Source organism: Mytilus edulis, chromosome 6 (genome assembly GCF_963676685.1).
Source record: "Mytilus edulis chromosome 6, xbMytEdul2.2, whole genome shotgun sequence".
In the NCBI taxonomy this organism is placed as follows: Eukaryota; Metazoa; Mollusca; class Bivalvia; order Mytilida; family Mytilidae; genus Mytilus; species Mytilus edulis.
In genome coordinates, this window is record NC_092349.1 from 37162999 (window position 1) to 37177115 (window position 14117).

General features: G+C 33.1%; 1 protein-coding gene across 1 annotated transcript; it reads left to right on the forward strand.

The window, feature by feature from the left end:
- The first annotated feature begins 4982 nt into the window (after positions 1–4982).
- Positions 4983–9988, forward strand: LOC139526078 (uncharacterized). Its single transcript, XM_071321234.1, has 4 exons — positions 4983–5124; positions 7713–7841; positions 8744–8881; positions 9755–9988. The coding sequence occupies exons 1-4, from the start codon at positions 5082–5084 to the stop codon at positions 9967–9969; spliced, it is 525 nt and encodes a 174-aa protein (XP_071177335.1). The 5' UTR covers positions 4983–5081; the 3' UTR covers positions 9970–9988.
- Positions 9989–14117: the final 4129 nt, after the last annotated feature.

Genomic DNA, 14117 nt, shown 5'->3' on the forward strand with positions numbered 1-14117 from the left:
TTTATGTATTACTGAAAAATTATTACGCAAGGGTTCTTGATATCACAAATTAGTCAAAACTTTTACTAAATCTTATCATCAACGAAATAATTCGTAAATATTACTCAACATGCCCAAAAATGTCAGTATTCACCTCAAAGCTTACAAAACTTTTAAACAGACTTATTAAGAAAGGAAATAGTTACAATACTGTTGTCAGGTCATTTAAGATTGCATAGTTTGCCTTTAACATTGTATGGTCTTTGCATCGGAACTAAACACATTTATTTAAAAATTGAATGCTTCTTTTTGTAACTTCAATGGGGTGTAAAAGCGTTGACCGAAGTGCATTTTGTATTTTTCTTGTTTTAATTTTACAGTGAACTCCACTTATTAATTAACTTAGTTAATAGAAATGATTCATGTTTCTCATAAATAAAAAATGTTAATTTCTATACAAATCTACTACAATTGACTGTCTGTCTGATTGCATGTATTGTGTGCTGTTCGCTCTTTTTGTCGGTTTATCAATTCGAAAACCATGTGTGAAATGTATGAAAGTCGTTGTGTGACTTTATATATTTATCTAATAAGCCTGCGCTTAAATAAAATGTACAACCAAATCTAAAAATATCAAATAAAAATGCAGCATTCTTATCGTATTAGATTTATTTTTTTCTTGCTTTGTTTTAAATAATACTAGAACACACCCGCAAGATTTACGTCTTGGCGTTACTAAACTAATGAAGGGTGATTTTTGTAAAAGATTTTATGACTGGAGAATTTCAAGAAAAGTATCAAAAGTCAAACTTAAGGTACTTGATAGCAGATCAATTTATTTTCGCCATATCCCCTTTGTTCCATATCCGTTATTTTCGCTCTCATTCCATATGGAATTAACTGATCCCGTTTATTTCGTATTAGGTCCCCAACACACTGTGTAACTAATAGTATCTTCACAAAGCAGATTATTTAAGCTGGACATATATGTTCGAATATACTTACCATCATTCATTACATCATGCACATGTATTTGTTAAACGAACTCAATCTTAAAATCAAAAAAGTTTTTTTATTTTTTTAACCATAAGTAGCATATAACGTTTTATATACCTCTGTCCAGACATGCTCTAAAATTGTTCCTACCTCAAAGGTTTTTGTACTCACTTTAAATTTGTTATAAAAACAAGGTCACAGCTGCCAAAAGATTAAGGTTAAACTTTCAAAGTTATTGAATCTGCACCAATATGAACAATTGGCTGTTATAACAAGATAATTTTTTTTATGGACGCTTATCTTTTGATAGACTTAGTTATATATTAACCGTACTACTTTCGTAACTAATGTAAGTAACAATATTGCGGCTTGAAAACGTAATTAGTTTACAATCGATAACTGTTTAAAGAGTCAAAAGAAAACGCAAACGCTTCAGCATATTATTCAATGTATTATGAAAATGCTTATGCCTATAAATCAATGATTCAGCTGTTTTGCAGTTTTGCATACATGCATAATCCTCTTTAGCATTTAAACTAATAGTCAAATTAGGTTATACCGAAAAAAAGCTTGTTCCTTTGTGCCCGAATACAGTTGTTTGAGTCGATTATATGTCAATGTCCAAATTGGTAAGATATTTATTGCATTGATTAATGAAAGTGCATATAAGAAAAAAATACGATAACTGGTAATATGTTAATTACTACTTTGGTAAATCATGATTAATCAAGGCAGTCGAATCCAGCAACTTTTAACGACTTCATTACAACACATTTTTGCAACTAAAATAGAACAAAAATGACAAGGCTTATTAATTATCGAAGACTAATTCGTAGTTTTAAGAGGAACACATAGTCCTTGTCCATTGCGTAACCAGGAAATGCATTGATTAATGGAAGTGCATATAAGGAAATAATATGCATCACGGGTAATATGTTAATTGCTACTTGGCAGTTGAATCCAGTATATTTTTACAACTTGATTCATGACGCAGTTATTTCTAAAAGTAGCGTTTACGATAAACATTTATTAAAAATGTATACAAACAATTTCACATTTTTATGTAAAACAAATATATTCAACTAAAATATAAAAGAATAAAATGATCGTCCTAATCAATAAAAGTAGACTTATATATGTACTTTTCCATTGCGTTACCATGAAGTGAAGGATCGCATGATTGATATGACGTATTTATACTATATATGTATATGATTTCAAGGGAAGAAATTGAAAATTTTGATAATAAGTGTGTGTCCGTAAATAAACCAAACATTAGCTATGGTGCATGTTGTTGGAAGTGATGATCAACATGTCAAAAAAAAAAGAAGAAGAAATACCACCCTTTTCATATTTATTTACGAGGAACATATAAGAGCATGCATAGGCAAATGCATTACATTGTGAAGGCTTTTTAATTATAACGATGCATATCAATAACCCGTAAGACTGAATGTCTGTTGTACAGTCTGTTGGTCTGTTTGGACGATCGGATAATAATAGTTATCAAAGGTACCGGGATTATAATTAGATATGCCAGACGCGCGATCCGTCTACATTAGACTCATCAGTAGCGTTCAAATCAAAATAGATATAAAGACAAACAAGTACAAAGTTGAAGAGCATTGATGATCATAAATTTTGTAACAGGAAATTTATAAAAAATACCATATAATTGAGATTCATTTCAACACCTGTGTTTCATAAAACTTCTTTTTTTCGATGTTATATTTAACCAAATCCGAAAAACGGATAATTCTGATATTTTTAGAATTCCGTCAATTGAATTTCAAATGACCATACTTCATTCTTCAAAAGTCCAATTTACACGTTGCAGTATTTTGTCAAATCAATCTATGCTTAATATAAGAACATGAGATGTAAATGAATCCAAATTTAATCATCGATTTATTCCACTTCATTTTTGACAGGTACTCCAATGTGTTATTCAATTGAGGATACGAACATTTGTTGGATTTAATGTAAGGTGGCAGGAGGCTTCAGACCACATTTAATTCCCTTTGCAAATTTTAGCTTTATTTAAGTTCTGCAATGTTGTATTTGAAAGTTAACGGCGTTGTTCGTCTTCATGCTTGTGATATTCTTCCTGATATGAATATTTTCGATCGGTACAGTCAAGGAAGGCATTTAGCCGCTAAACAATGTCATCACTGGGTCGATGCCACTGCTGGTGGACGTTTCGTCCCCGAGGGTATCACCAGCCCAGTAGTCAGCACTTCGGTGTTGACATGAATATCAATTATATGGTCATTTTTATAAATTTTCTGTTTACAAAACTTTGAACTTTTCGACAAACTAAGGATTTTCTTACCCCAGGAGTAGATTACCTTAGCCGTATTTGGCACAACTTTTTGGAATTTTTGGTCCTCAATGCTCTCCAACTTTGTATATGTTTTTGCTTTTTCACTATTTTGATCTGAGCGTCACTGATGAGTCTTATGTAGACGAAACGCGCGTATGGCGTATGAAATTATAATCCTGGTACTTTTGATAACTAATCACATACTGTGAATTCATTTATTTTCGTGGGTATCAATTTTCGTGGATTGAGGAAAACTTACATGTTCGTGGATATTTGATTTCGTAGTTTTGCCGAAGTCTGCATACAAGCCAAAAGAAAATTTGTCATTCGTTGAACATTTAATTTCGTGGTTCAACTGTGCCCACGAAATCCATGAAAATTAGTATCCAACGAATAATAATGAATCCACAGTACTAGTCGCTGTCTTTCCATTTTTGTTGATGTTCAAACGGATTTGTTACTACGGTGCACAGTAGCCGCAATTCGACATTCCATATTTCCTTCAAAGTACATATTTTTAGGTAAATTTGCACTTATCGCCCTTGGCGTAACTTCATTTTTGTTCGTATTGTCATACCGTTTCACACTGTTTAGGGTGTTGGTACTTAGTTCCATTTTTTAACAATTTCAAATAACAAATGTTTATAAGTTCATAGATAGATATAGGAAGATGTGGTGTGAGTGCCAATGAGACAACTCTCCATCCAAATAACAATTTAAAAAGTAAACCATTATAGGTTAAAGTACGGCCTTCAACAATTCATTTATGTTTTGAGAGCAGAAATATCAACCGATTCCAACATTTCTGGGACTCGACACCAGCACATACTTTGGAATTAGTCCTGTACATAGAACAGATGGCTTTTTTTCACTTCATGGTAGATTGAAAAGCTTTTGGTAAGTCGTCTGACATCTGAATGTCACGGCCATACACTTCCATCAGGTGACTGGTAATCAATACAGACCAAGCTTTTATGTTCAGGATAAAAATATTTTAAATCATTTTGTTTTGCATTTTTATCCTACAACCGAAAATATTGTCATTGAAATTGGTGCGCATAGTTGCACTAGTACGTTTCTTGAATGAATAGTATCTGATCGCTGCTCTACCTTTCATATCTGATGCAGAGCATATGGCATCATTTTTTCCATTTTCGATCTGACACTGTCAATGTAGACTGCACATGCACGACTTTAATTTTGACTAGGGTTTTTTGCATGTTATAGTATTACTTAACTACATCTACAGTTAGGTTCATTTCATTTTCTGGGACTCCTCTCTTTCTATTGACAGCTTCCAACTTGTTAATCATGTAGTCTTAGTTTAGTTCAATTAATTTATCGGAAATTTTGTTTGATTTTCTTTAAAATCATTACCGGGTACCTGACAGAGGTTGCTGTGCACTGCTCTAGTACTCGCAATTACTATCTCTTGGATGACTTTCATGTATAACAGTTCTGTATTTCTACTTGTATTTGGCTTCGAGTTTTTAAATCTAAGCATTATTCTGCAAAAAGTAGGATTTATTTCAAATGAGATTTAAATACAGGAAATGTTCTATTTGTGGTTTATAAATTATAGCTCAAAGATATACGACAAAGGTGTAACAGTAAACTGAGATAAGAGTAGGGTCATTGAGGTTCCATAGGTCACATTTCGTACTTCGACGTGTTGCGGAATATCCAAACATGTGACATCTTTCCCAATATGTTATTATAGGTATCGTTGTCCCACAATTCGTTCGCATATAGACCAGTAACGAATTGTGAACACACATCAAACATGTTGGCCTTTCTGTGTCTCGGATTTTTGACTGTTTCACAGGGTAAGCAAAATTCCTTTTCCTTTTTCGAAATCGAGAATAGTAAAAACCTGTCTTGGATTGAGTCTTTGTCTCTTAATTCCGGAACGAGTTGTGATTAATTTTTAAATGTGATGACGTCTTGTTCTCTATTCTCTGTTATTTTTGCATTCCACTGTTATAAAAAGGCGGAATATACCAAGTTGATATTCTGATGAGACACTCACCGCGCAACAGCAAAAATTTAAAGACCACAAAAAGGTCAACAAAACACTTTAACAATGGGTATAAATCCATTTTGTTTTTTGATATAGGATTTCGCTATATTTTTCTATAAATGAACGTTATCATATACTTAATAGAAAAATGAAATAAAACTAGAGGCTCTCAAGAGCCTGTGTCGCTCACCTTGGTTTATTTGCATATTAAACAATGGACACAGATAAATTCATAACAAAATGGTCTTTTGGTGATGGTGATGTGTTTGTAGATCTTACTTTACTGGACATTCTTGTTGCTACAATTATCTCTATCTATAATGAAGTGACCCAGTAAGTACAGTGGAAAATATTTTCTAAAAATCTACCAAAAATTTATGAAAAATGTAAAAAATTGACTATAAAGGGCAATAACTCCAAAAGAGGTCAACTGACCATATCAGTCGTGTTGACTAGTTGTGAATCTTACTTTGCTGAACATTATTGCTGTTTACTGTTTATCTCTATCTATAATATTATTCAAGATAATAACCAAAAACAGCAAAATTTCCTTAAAATTACCAATTCAGAGGCAGCAACCCAACAACGAGTTGTTCTATTCATCTGAAACTTTCAAGGCAGATAGATCTTGATCTGATAAACAATTTAACTCCATGCCAGATTTGCTCTTTTTGCTTTGGTTTTTGAGTTATAAGCCAAAAACTGCATTTTACCCCTATGTTCTATTTTGAGCCATGGCGGCCATCTTGGTTGGTTGCCCAGGTCAACGGACACAATTTTTAAACTAGATACCCCAATGATGATTATGGGCAAGTTTGGTTTAATTTGGCCCAGTAGTTTCAGAGGAGAAGATTTTTGTAAAAGATTACTAAGATTTACGAAAAATGGTTAAAAATTGACTAAAAAGGGCAATAACTCCTAAAGGGGTCAACTGACCATTTTGGTCATGTTGACTTATTTGTAAATCTTATTTTGCTGAACATTATTGCAGTTTACAATTTATCTCTATCTATAATATTATTCAAGATAATAACCAAAAACAGCGTAATAACCTTAGAATTACTAGTTCAGAGGCAGCAACCCAACAACCAGTTGTTAGATTCATCTGAAACTTTCAGGGCAGATAGATCTTAACCTGATAAACAATTTAAATTCATGCCAGATTTGCTCTATATGCTTTGGTTTTTGAGTTATAAGCCAAAAACTGCATTTTACCCCTATGTTCTATTTTTAGCCATGGTGGCCATCTTGGTTAGTTGACCGGGTCAACGGACACAATTTTTAAACTAGATACCCCAATGATGATTGTGGGCAAGTTTGGTTTAATTTGGCCCAGTAGTTTCAGAGGAGAAGATTTTTGTAAAAGATTACTAAGATTTACGAAAAATGGTTAAAAATGGACTATAAAGGGTAATAACTCCTAAAGGGGTCAACTGACCATTTTGGTCATGTTGACTTATTTGTGAATCTTATTTTGCTGAACATTTTTGCTTTTACAGTTTATCTCTATCTATAATACTATTCAAGATAATAACAAAAAAACAGCAAAATTTCCTAAAAATTACCAATTCAGGGGCAGCAACCCAACATAGCGTTGTTCGATTCATCTGAAATTTTTACAGCAGTTAGAAATTGACCTGATAAATAATTGTACCCCTTGTCAGATTTTCTCTAATTGCTTTGGTTTTTGAGTTATTAGCCAAAAACTGCATTTTACCCCTATGTTCTATTTTTAGACATGGCGGCCATCTTGGATGGTTGACCGGGTCACCGGACACAATTTTTAAACAAGATACCCTAATGATGATTGTGGCCAAGTTTGGTTTGATTTGGCCCAGTAGTTTCAGAGGAGAAGATTTTTGTAAAAGTTAACGACGACGACGGACGACGCCGGACGACGCCGGACGCCGGACGCAAAGTAATGGGAAAAGCTCACTTGGCCCTTCGGGCCAGGTGAGCTTAAAATGGGGTCACCGTTAATTTAAGCTCACAATTTACCTCCTGAAGAAGCAAACATTTTTGTAAATGTCCTTTTTTTCTGTTGAACTAATAGGTGAAATAGAGATGATATCGAAATAAAATATAGCACTAAATTACAGAAATCGCTTAAACTTTTAATGCCCCAAAATGTCATTTTGTCACCTAAGGGAGATAATCTGGAGCTTTTTCAATGACATAAACATTTTAAAGTCATCTCTGGCCAAACCGAAACGATTTGTTTGGTTGATTTTTGTACCGATTTATTATATGGTAATAACTAATAGTGTAATAAATAAATTTTGTAATGAAAAAGCAAAAGTTTATTTTTTTCTAAAATGTTTGTACCCGCGAGCCTCCTTAATTAATAATATGTCTGTGCTAATTGAACATCTTCCATTCTTGTTTCTTTCATAGCTCTTTTCATTGGTGATCTAAAGTTACCATCAGATAGGCCACCACTATGCCTGATGTGTTGTGGGCCATCACCCTGTTGTAATACTTGTGGACTGGACAACGATCTGTTATCTCTGCTGAAACCTGCAGGTACGTGAAATATGTTTTCTCTAATTCTATGGAAATTTATCCCTTTACGAACCCATTGTATACAAAAAATTAATCAACGTGTGGTTGCTGGTGATCTCAAAAGATCATTGGAAAATTTTAAGGGTCATGACCTTTTTAGCTAACTGGATGAATCAAAATTTGATAACAGGTGTTAATGAAATTGACAACTTCGTGCAATGTGAAAGGCACTCGAAGGGATTTTTCGGTAGCAAAAAAAGAAAATGTCTTTTTAATCATTAGAGAAACAGATTCTTACATAGTTACTCGTGGATTATCGGATTTATCCAATCTCGATAGTTAACTTATAAATTTTAAAGTCCTCGCCGAGGCGGCTCGGACTTTAAAATTGATAATTTAACTATCTCGATTGGATAAATCCGATAATCCACTGGTATCAATGTAAGAATCTACATATATCTATCATATCTGTATAGTTAAGATTATATCACGCATATCTAAGATCCCGGCATCCATCACATAAGGGTATAGAGAAAATTGGCAGAATAAAACATATTAATTATAATACTCTGTGGTAGATAAGGTTATCTTTTAATTCCACAATAACAAAAACATGACGTGTGTGTATGTGTCTTTGTCTCTTAATTCCGGAACGAGTTATTGCTTATGGAGAGTTGTCTCATCGGCACCCATACCTCACCTTCTTATATCAATATATGAACTAGAATATGGACATTAAGTGATAATAGATAAAAGTGCCTTTCATTTAACTGATAAACAATTCGCGTCTTCTTATTTTTCTATTAGTGCAATAACGTGATGTAATTAGTTCAGCGGTAAAATCATATATTTGTAAACAAACGAATCAGTTTTTTTCGATGAATTTACCTGCGGATTACATTCTTATATTTTTCCTATGATAGTTGGTACACAAGTAGACGGTAAACAAGTTGTTCCAGCCAAGAGATTCCTTGTAGATGATCTATTCAATGAACAGAACCCTGGAACATGTCTTGACTGTTGTGGAGCACATCCATGTTGTCACGATTGTGGATTAGGAGGTACTCTTACATTATATAACGCTAAAATTAAGAACGGAAACGAGGAATGTGTCAAAGAAACAATAACCCGATCAAAGAGCAGAAAACAGTCGAAGGAGACCAAATGGTCTTCAATGCAGCGAAAAACTTCCGTACCCGGAACCGTTCTTCAGCTGTCCTCTAAACAAATGTATACTAGTTCAGTGATAATGAACGTCGTGTACTAAACTCAGAAATATACACAAGAAACTAAAACTAAAATTAAAAATCATAGAAGACTAACAAAGATAAGGGGGAGTCTTTTTAACATTATAATGCTACGAGACCATGTGGAAGCTTTCAACGAACCGGTAAACATCAAATCTAATCTCCAACTTTAAAAAAATTTAATATTAAAGGATATCTTCTTACTCATTTTTCATGGGATAAAGATTTTTAGTCATCTTTATGCTTATATAATTTGAAGAAATGGCAAGAATCATATCTAACTACATAATGCATCCTCAATATATACATAAACGAAAACATTTTAAGGAAGATTGAACAACTTTTTGAAAATGCCAAAATATCAGGGGTAAACATTGGTAAATGGTTCTTCCCGTTTAGCTTACAATATTCAACATATATAACCGGATAGCATTATTTTCAAAAATCAACTTCTCTCCTCCGGGACTCAAATCCGGAACCTCTGTGTTACAAGGCAGCGCTCTAACCGATCGAGTTGAGAAGTATTTTCCTATCAACGCTTACGGCTGGATAAGTATCTACTACGTACTACGGGAAACAATCTCGTCACAATAATATATAGTAGTATTGTTCAAGGATTTAATAAGTCATTTCTGTGACAAATGTTCAGCGGAAATACAATACAATGAACCTGTTTTGTAATTACAGATCTATTTGGCAACCATCATTATACACATGCGCCATATACGACAGTTGAACCTCACTCACCAGAGAAAGATGAAAGCTATGGAGACAAAGATCCATTATCAGGCCTTTCAGGAATTCATTTCGGCCCTCATATTGACCCAGTAATAGACCCAATCCTTGGCCACCCAGATACTGACGTGGCTAAGTCATACTGGGAAACCCTTGGAAAGAAGTAATAAACTATTGTTTTTTGTGTTTTATGTATTTTTATTTTCCGCCCATGTACATGTAGCTTGTAATTTTATTGTGTAGAATCACGTTGCTTGAAGGAAGTCGTTATATAAGAACTCGGATGAGACATAGGACGATTTATACAAATTTTATCAAGGAACAACTATATTGAAGGGTATATAAATTGTGGACATCATTCCAAATTATTTGAGACCCATCCCTTCATTGTTCCAAAATTCCTTGTTATAAATTATACTTACACTTTATGATCAGTAAAAAAACCTTAAATGTGAGATTCACACTTGTCCCTGATGGGAAGACATGTAAATATATTCCGCAATAAACCTATCGTTCAATCTTGAGTGATATATAAAATTATTCGAGAATTTTAATATGGAAAAGGTCTATAGTTTGTTTGAATTTTGTGAAGCATATGATAAAAAAAACCCGCATTATTTATTATTTTTAAACCTGTTCAGCTTTCTAAACAGTTGTGGTCTCGATTGTACCTGATGATGGTTATTTCAGAAACTCGAGTTGTGTGCTCAGAAATAATTTGTTTATCACCACTATCGACCCGGTACTCAAACTGGTGAATTAAAACAGTGTATTTTCCGAGGATAATATTGTATCATTTTTAAGATTCTGACTCTTCCTAAAACAAACCCTTTTCCAGACGTTCCGAAAATGCAACGATGAAATATTTGCCACTGGACGTTTATCGAACAACGACCAGTAACTGCTAAGCCCTTGTCTTCTGATTAAGTGACCTCAAACTCATTAAGGGATTCTTTCCAACAATCCAAACATCAAATTAATGAAAACACGAGCTAAGTGCTCAGAAATCATTTGTTTATCACTTTCACCAACCCAGTACTCAAACTGGTGAATTAAAGCTGTGTTCAAGTTTCCGAGAATATTATCTACAGTACTCTTGTATTGTAAAACTTTAAATGATCATACATTTTCCGGTTACATATAAAAATCATTTGTTGAAGATACGTACAAGTAAGAACCTAATGTAGCAATTATGTGAAGGGTAGCATTTCCAAGATTATGACTCTTCCTAAAACAAACCATCTTCAATTAGTCCTGGAAATGCAACGATGAAATACCACTGGACTTTTATCGATCAACGACCAATCCACAATTCCCAATTTCCTGCTCCTTCCAAGATAATCTCCCTAAGGCTTGCGTGTTCTACATATTTGCCATGTTGTATTTGATTTTCGCCCATATATGCTGGAAATATTTTACACTGAATATTTTAAGCACACACAAGCAATAACTAAAATGTAACTACTTGAGGGAGAATCCTCAGCAGTTCACTATTTCAATTGCATATCAGTTGCTGGAAGAATATGTCATATAAACGTCAAGGCAAAACTAACTAATTTTAATGTCTAGTCTGCTTATTTTAACATTGGACAATGAGAATGATGAACCCTACAAAACTTACACTTTCACATTATAACCAATCCATACACCAAATACAGTAGACCTATCGGTTTATGTACCTGATAAACCGACAAACCATTAAAAAATAACATTGACGGACGAACCATGGAAATAAGGTCAAGGTTCTATGGACCCTGCCAGACAGATATGTACACCTTAAAATCATTATATAAACACAAAATAGATGAGGTATTGCTAATTATATCTAAGGAATGACTGTAATATTTTAACTGTCTATGAAGAAATAACATAAAAAAAGAGGTGCAAAACTATTAAAGTGTGCAGCACATTTATAATGTTATTTCGAATAGACAGAAAAAATATTAGTCATTTCTTATCATTTAATTCTAAATTCCATTTGAAACCAGAGTAAACCATGAAAAAAAGTTGATGACCTCAAGGTCACTTGACAAATTTATGTCTATGAGCTGATAAACAAAAAGATGTCAGCCAATTAGAAGACGTGTTACATCCAAAATTAAATTATCATCTGATAAACTAACAAAACTATGGAAACTTATCATTTACAACTAAGCTTTTTTGAAAGACATGTAAATGTTGCAAGGAACACCATTTGCGAGTATTGTCTTGAGAAAACGCTGAGTCTGTCGGAAGGGGACGATAAATGTTTTTTTTTTTTGCATAACTCAAGAACTGTAAAGTGAAGCTGCCAAAAATTGAACTTAAACTGAGTTTAGAGGTTATAAGCATTATATACACATTTAATTAAATTCAGTTGAGACAAACTTTAGTTAAGAGAACAGAAACTAAAAAATCCTCAATTTTTCCACTTGTAAAGGGGCATAACCCTAGAATGGTTTTCAAAGTGCTTGTAATCACTGAATGGTAAAGATTGCTTTAATTTATCAGTTGGTAGTAAAGTGAATATTGCATTGTATAATATTGTATATAGCATTGATTTAAGTTGATTCAACTTCTATTCTGGACAAAGAAAGATAACTCCAATTTTCAGAGAAGATTATATAAAGCATTGGTTTTAGGTAATTCAACAACCATTCTGGACAAAGAAAGATAACTCCAATTTATTGACTTGAAACTACATGAAATGCTTGTTTTTGACCCTTTATTCCTAGACTGTTTGTCCCATAACCCTTAAAACATCTCAACCTTCTACTTATGGTATTAAACATTGTGGTACAATTTCAGACCAATTGAAATACTTATACCCAACTTATTTTTCTGACACTAGATACATGCTATTTTTGGGCCCTGTGGGCCCTAATTCTTAAACCTTAGGGACCATAACTCCAAAAATCCATTCCAAGCTTCCTTTTGTGATTATAAACATTGTGTTAAAATTTTATTGAATTCTGTTTACTTATACTAAAGAAATTATCCAGAAACCACCCATCTTCGCGATACCAATATACGTCAGCAATTTTTTTTGTGGTGGTATAAAAACTGATTATCTGTTTATCTTTCTATTACTGGTCTTTTTCTCCAACTTAAGAGAGTCTCCCCACACATTGTGACATTGCTGATAACTTCTCCTCAGACATTGTAATGTCAGTGATAATGCAGGCTCTTGTCTCAAAGTTGTAATGTGATAATATATTTGACTCTGTTTCTAGTTACCCATCATTTATTTAAATGAAATTCTTCCTGACCAATATTTGTGGGATACAGTCAATTGCAACAGTTATATTATTTATACACTTAATGTTTTATGAGTATATGTACATAGGACATTATATCCCAAACCAAAACTTTAAAATGATTCAGGATAGACAAACAGACAAACTAATTAATGAACAATATTGGGTGGGTCTTAAAAAAAATCAAATTACTGTTTATCAATTTATTTAGAAAAATTGTAAAAAAATAAGCAATAAAACATGGACTCAAATATAAATCCTAATAACCATCATAACATGAATAATAAACAACACAATAGTCATATAATTCGACATATACAAATGGTATATAATTTTTCTTTTGACATAAATCTTTATTGCATAGATCTTAAATTTATTGCATAGATCTTAAATTTATTGCATAGATCTTAATTGCATAGATCTTCATACTTATAGCTATTTCAGATTCTGCAATATTTGACTCAGTATTTTGCAACATTTGACCTATTGACTTTGTAAAACAATAATCTTTGGTTTGTGGTGTAAGCTATTTTGTCTTGTGATGTTAAATTTCAAGGGAATGTCAGTGATATCCTGCAATGAGAATCTGGATGGGGTTTTCAGAATACAGAAGAATAGGCCAATAATACAACCATGGACCTTTATTATTGCATTTTGATTATTGGAATCAAAATAATGCACTTGTCAAAAGTTGACAAAATTTGCCAACCATGACACAAATGGCAGAAAATGTAAACTTACAATGAAGAAAGAAGGCATGTATTTTATGTATGACTGGAGATTTAATAACAAGATTTAGGAAATGGCACAACTAAATTGAGACTGCAATTACAAGAGAGAGAGAGAAGATTCCTGAAGGACAATACACTAGTTTTACAATAATGACTAAGAACAAACAAGTTGGTGGAGAGTTGTCTCATTGGCAATTATACCAAATCTTCTAATTTTTATATTATAAGCAAAACAATGGGACAGATATATCGTACTGATTCATAAAACTTAACGTCTAGGTAGGTTGGACAATAAATAGGCCCTTAACCTTTAACAAAACCGATGAGGACAGAGGGAGATGAATCTCT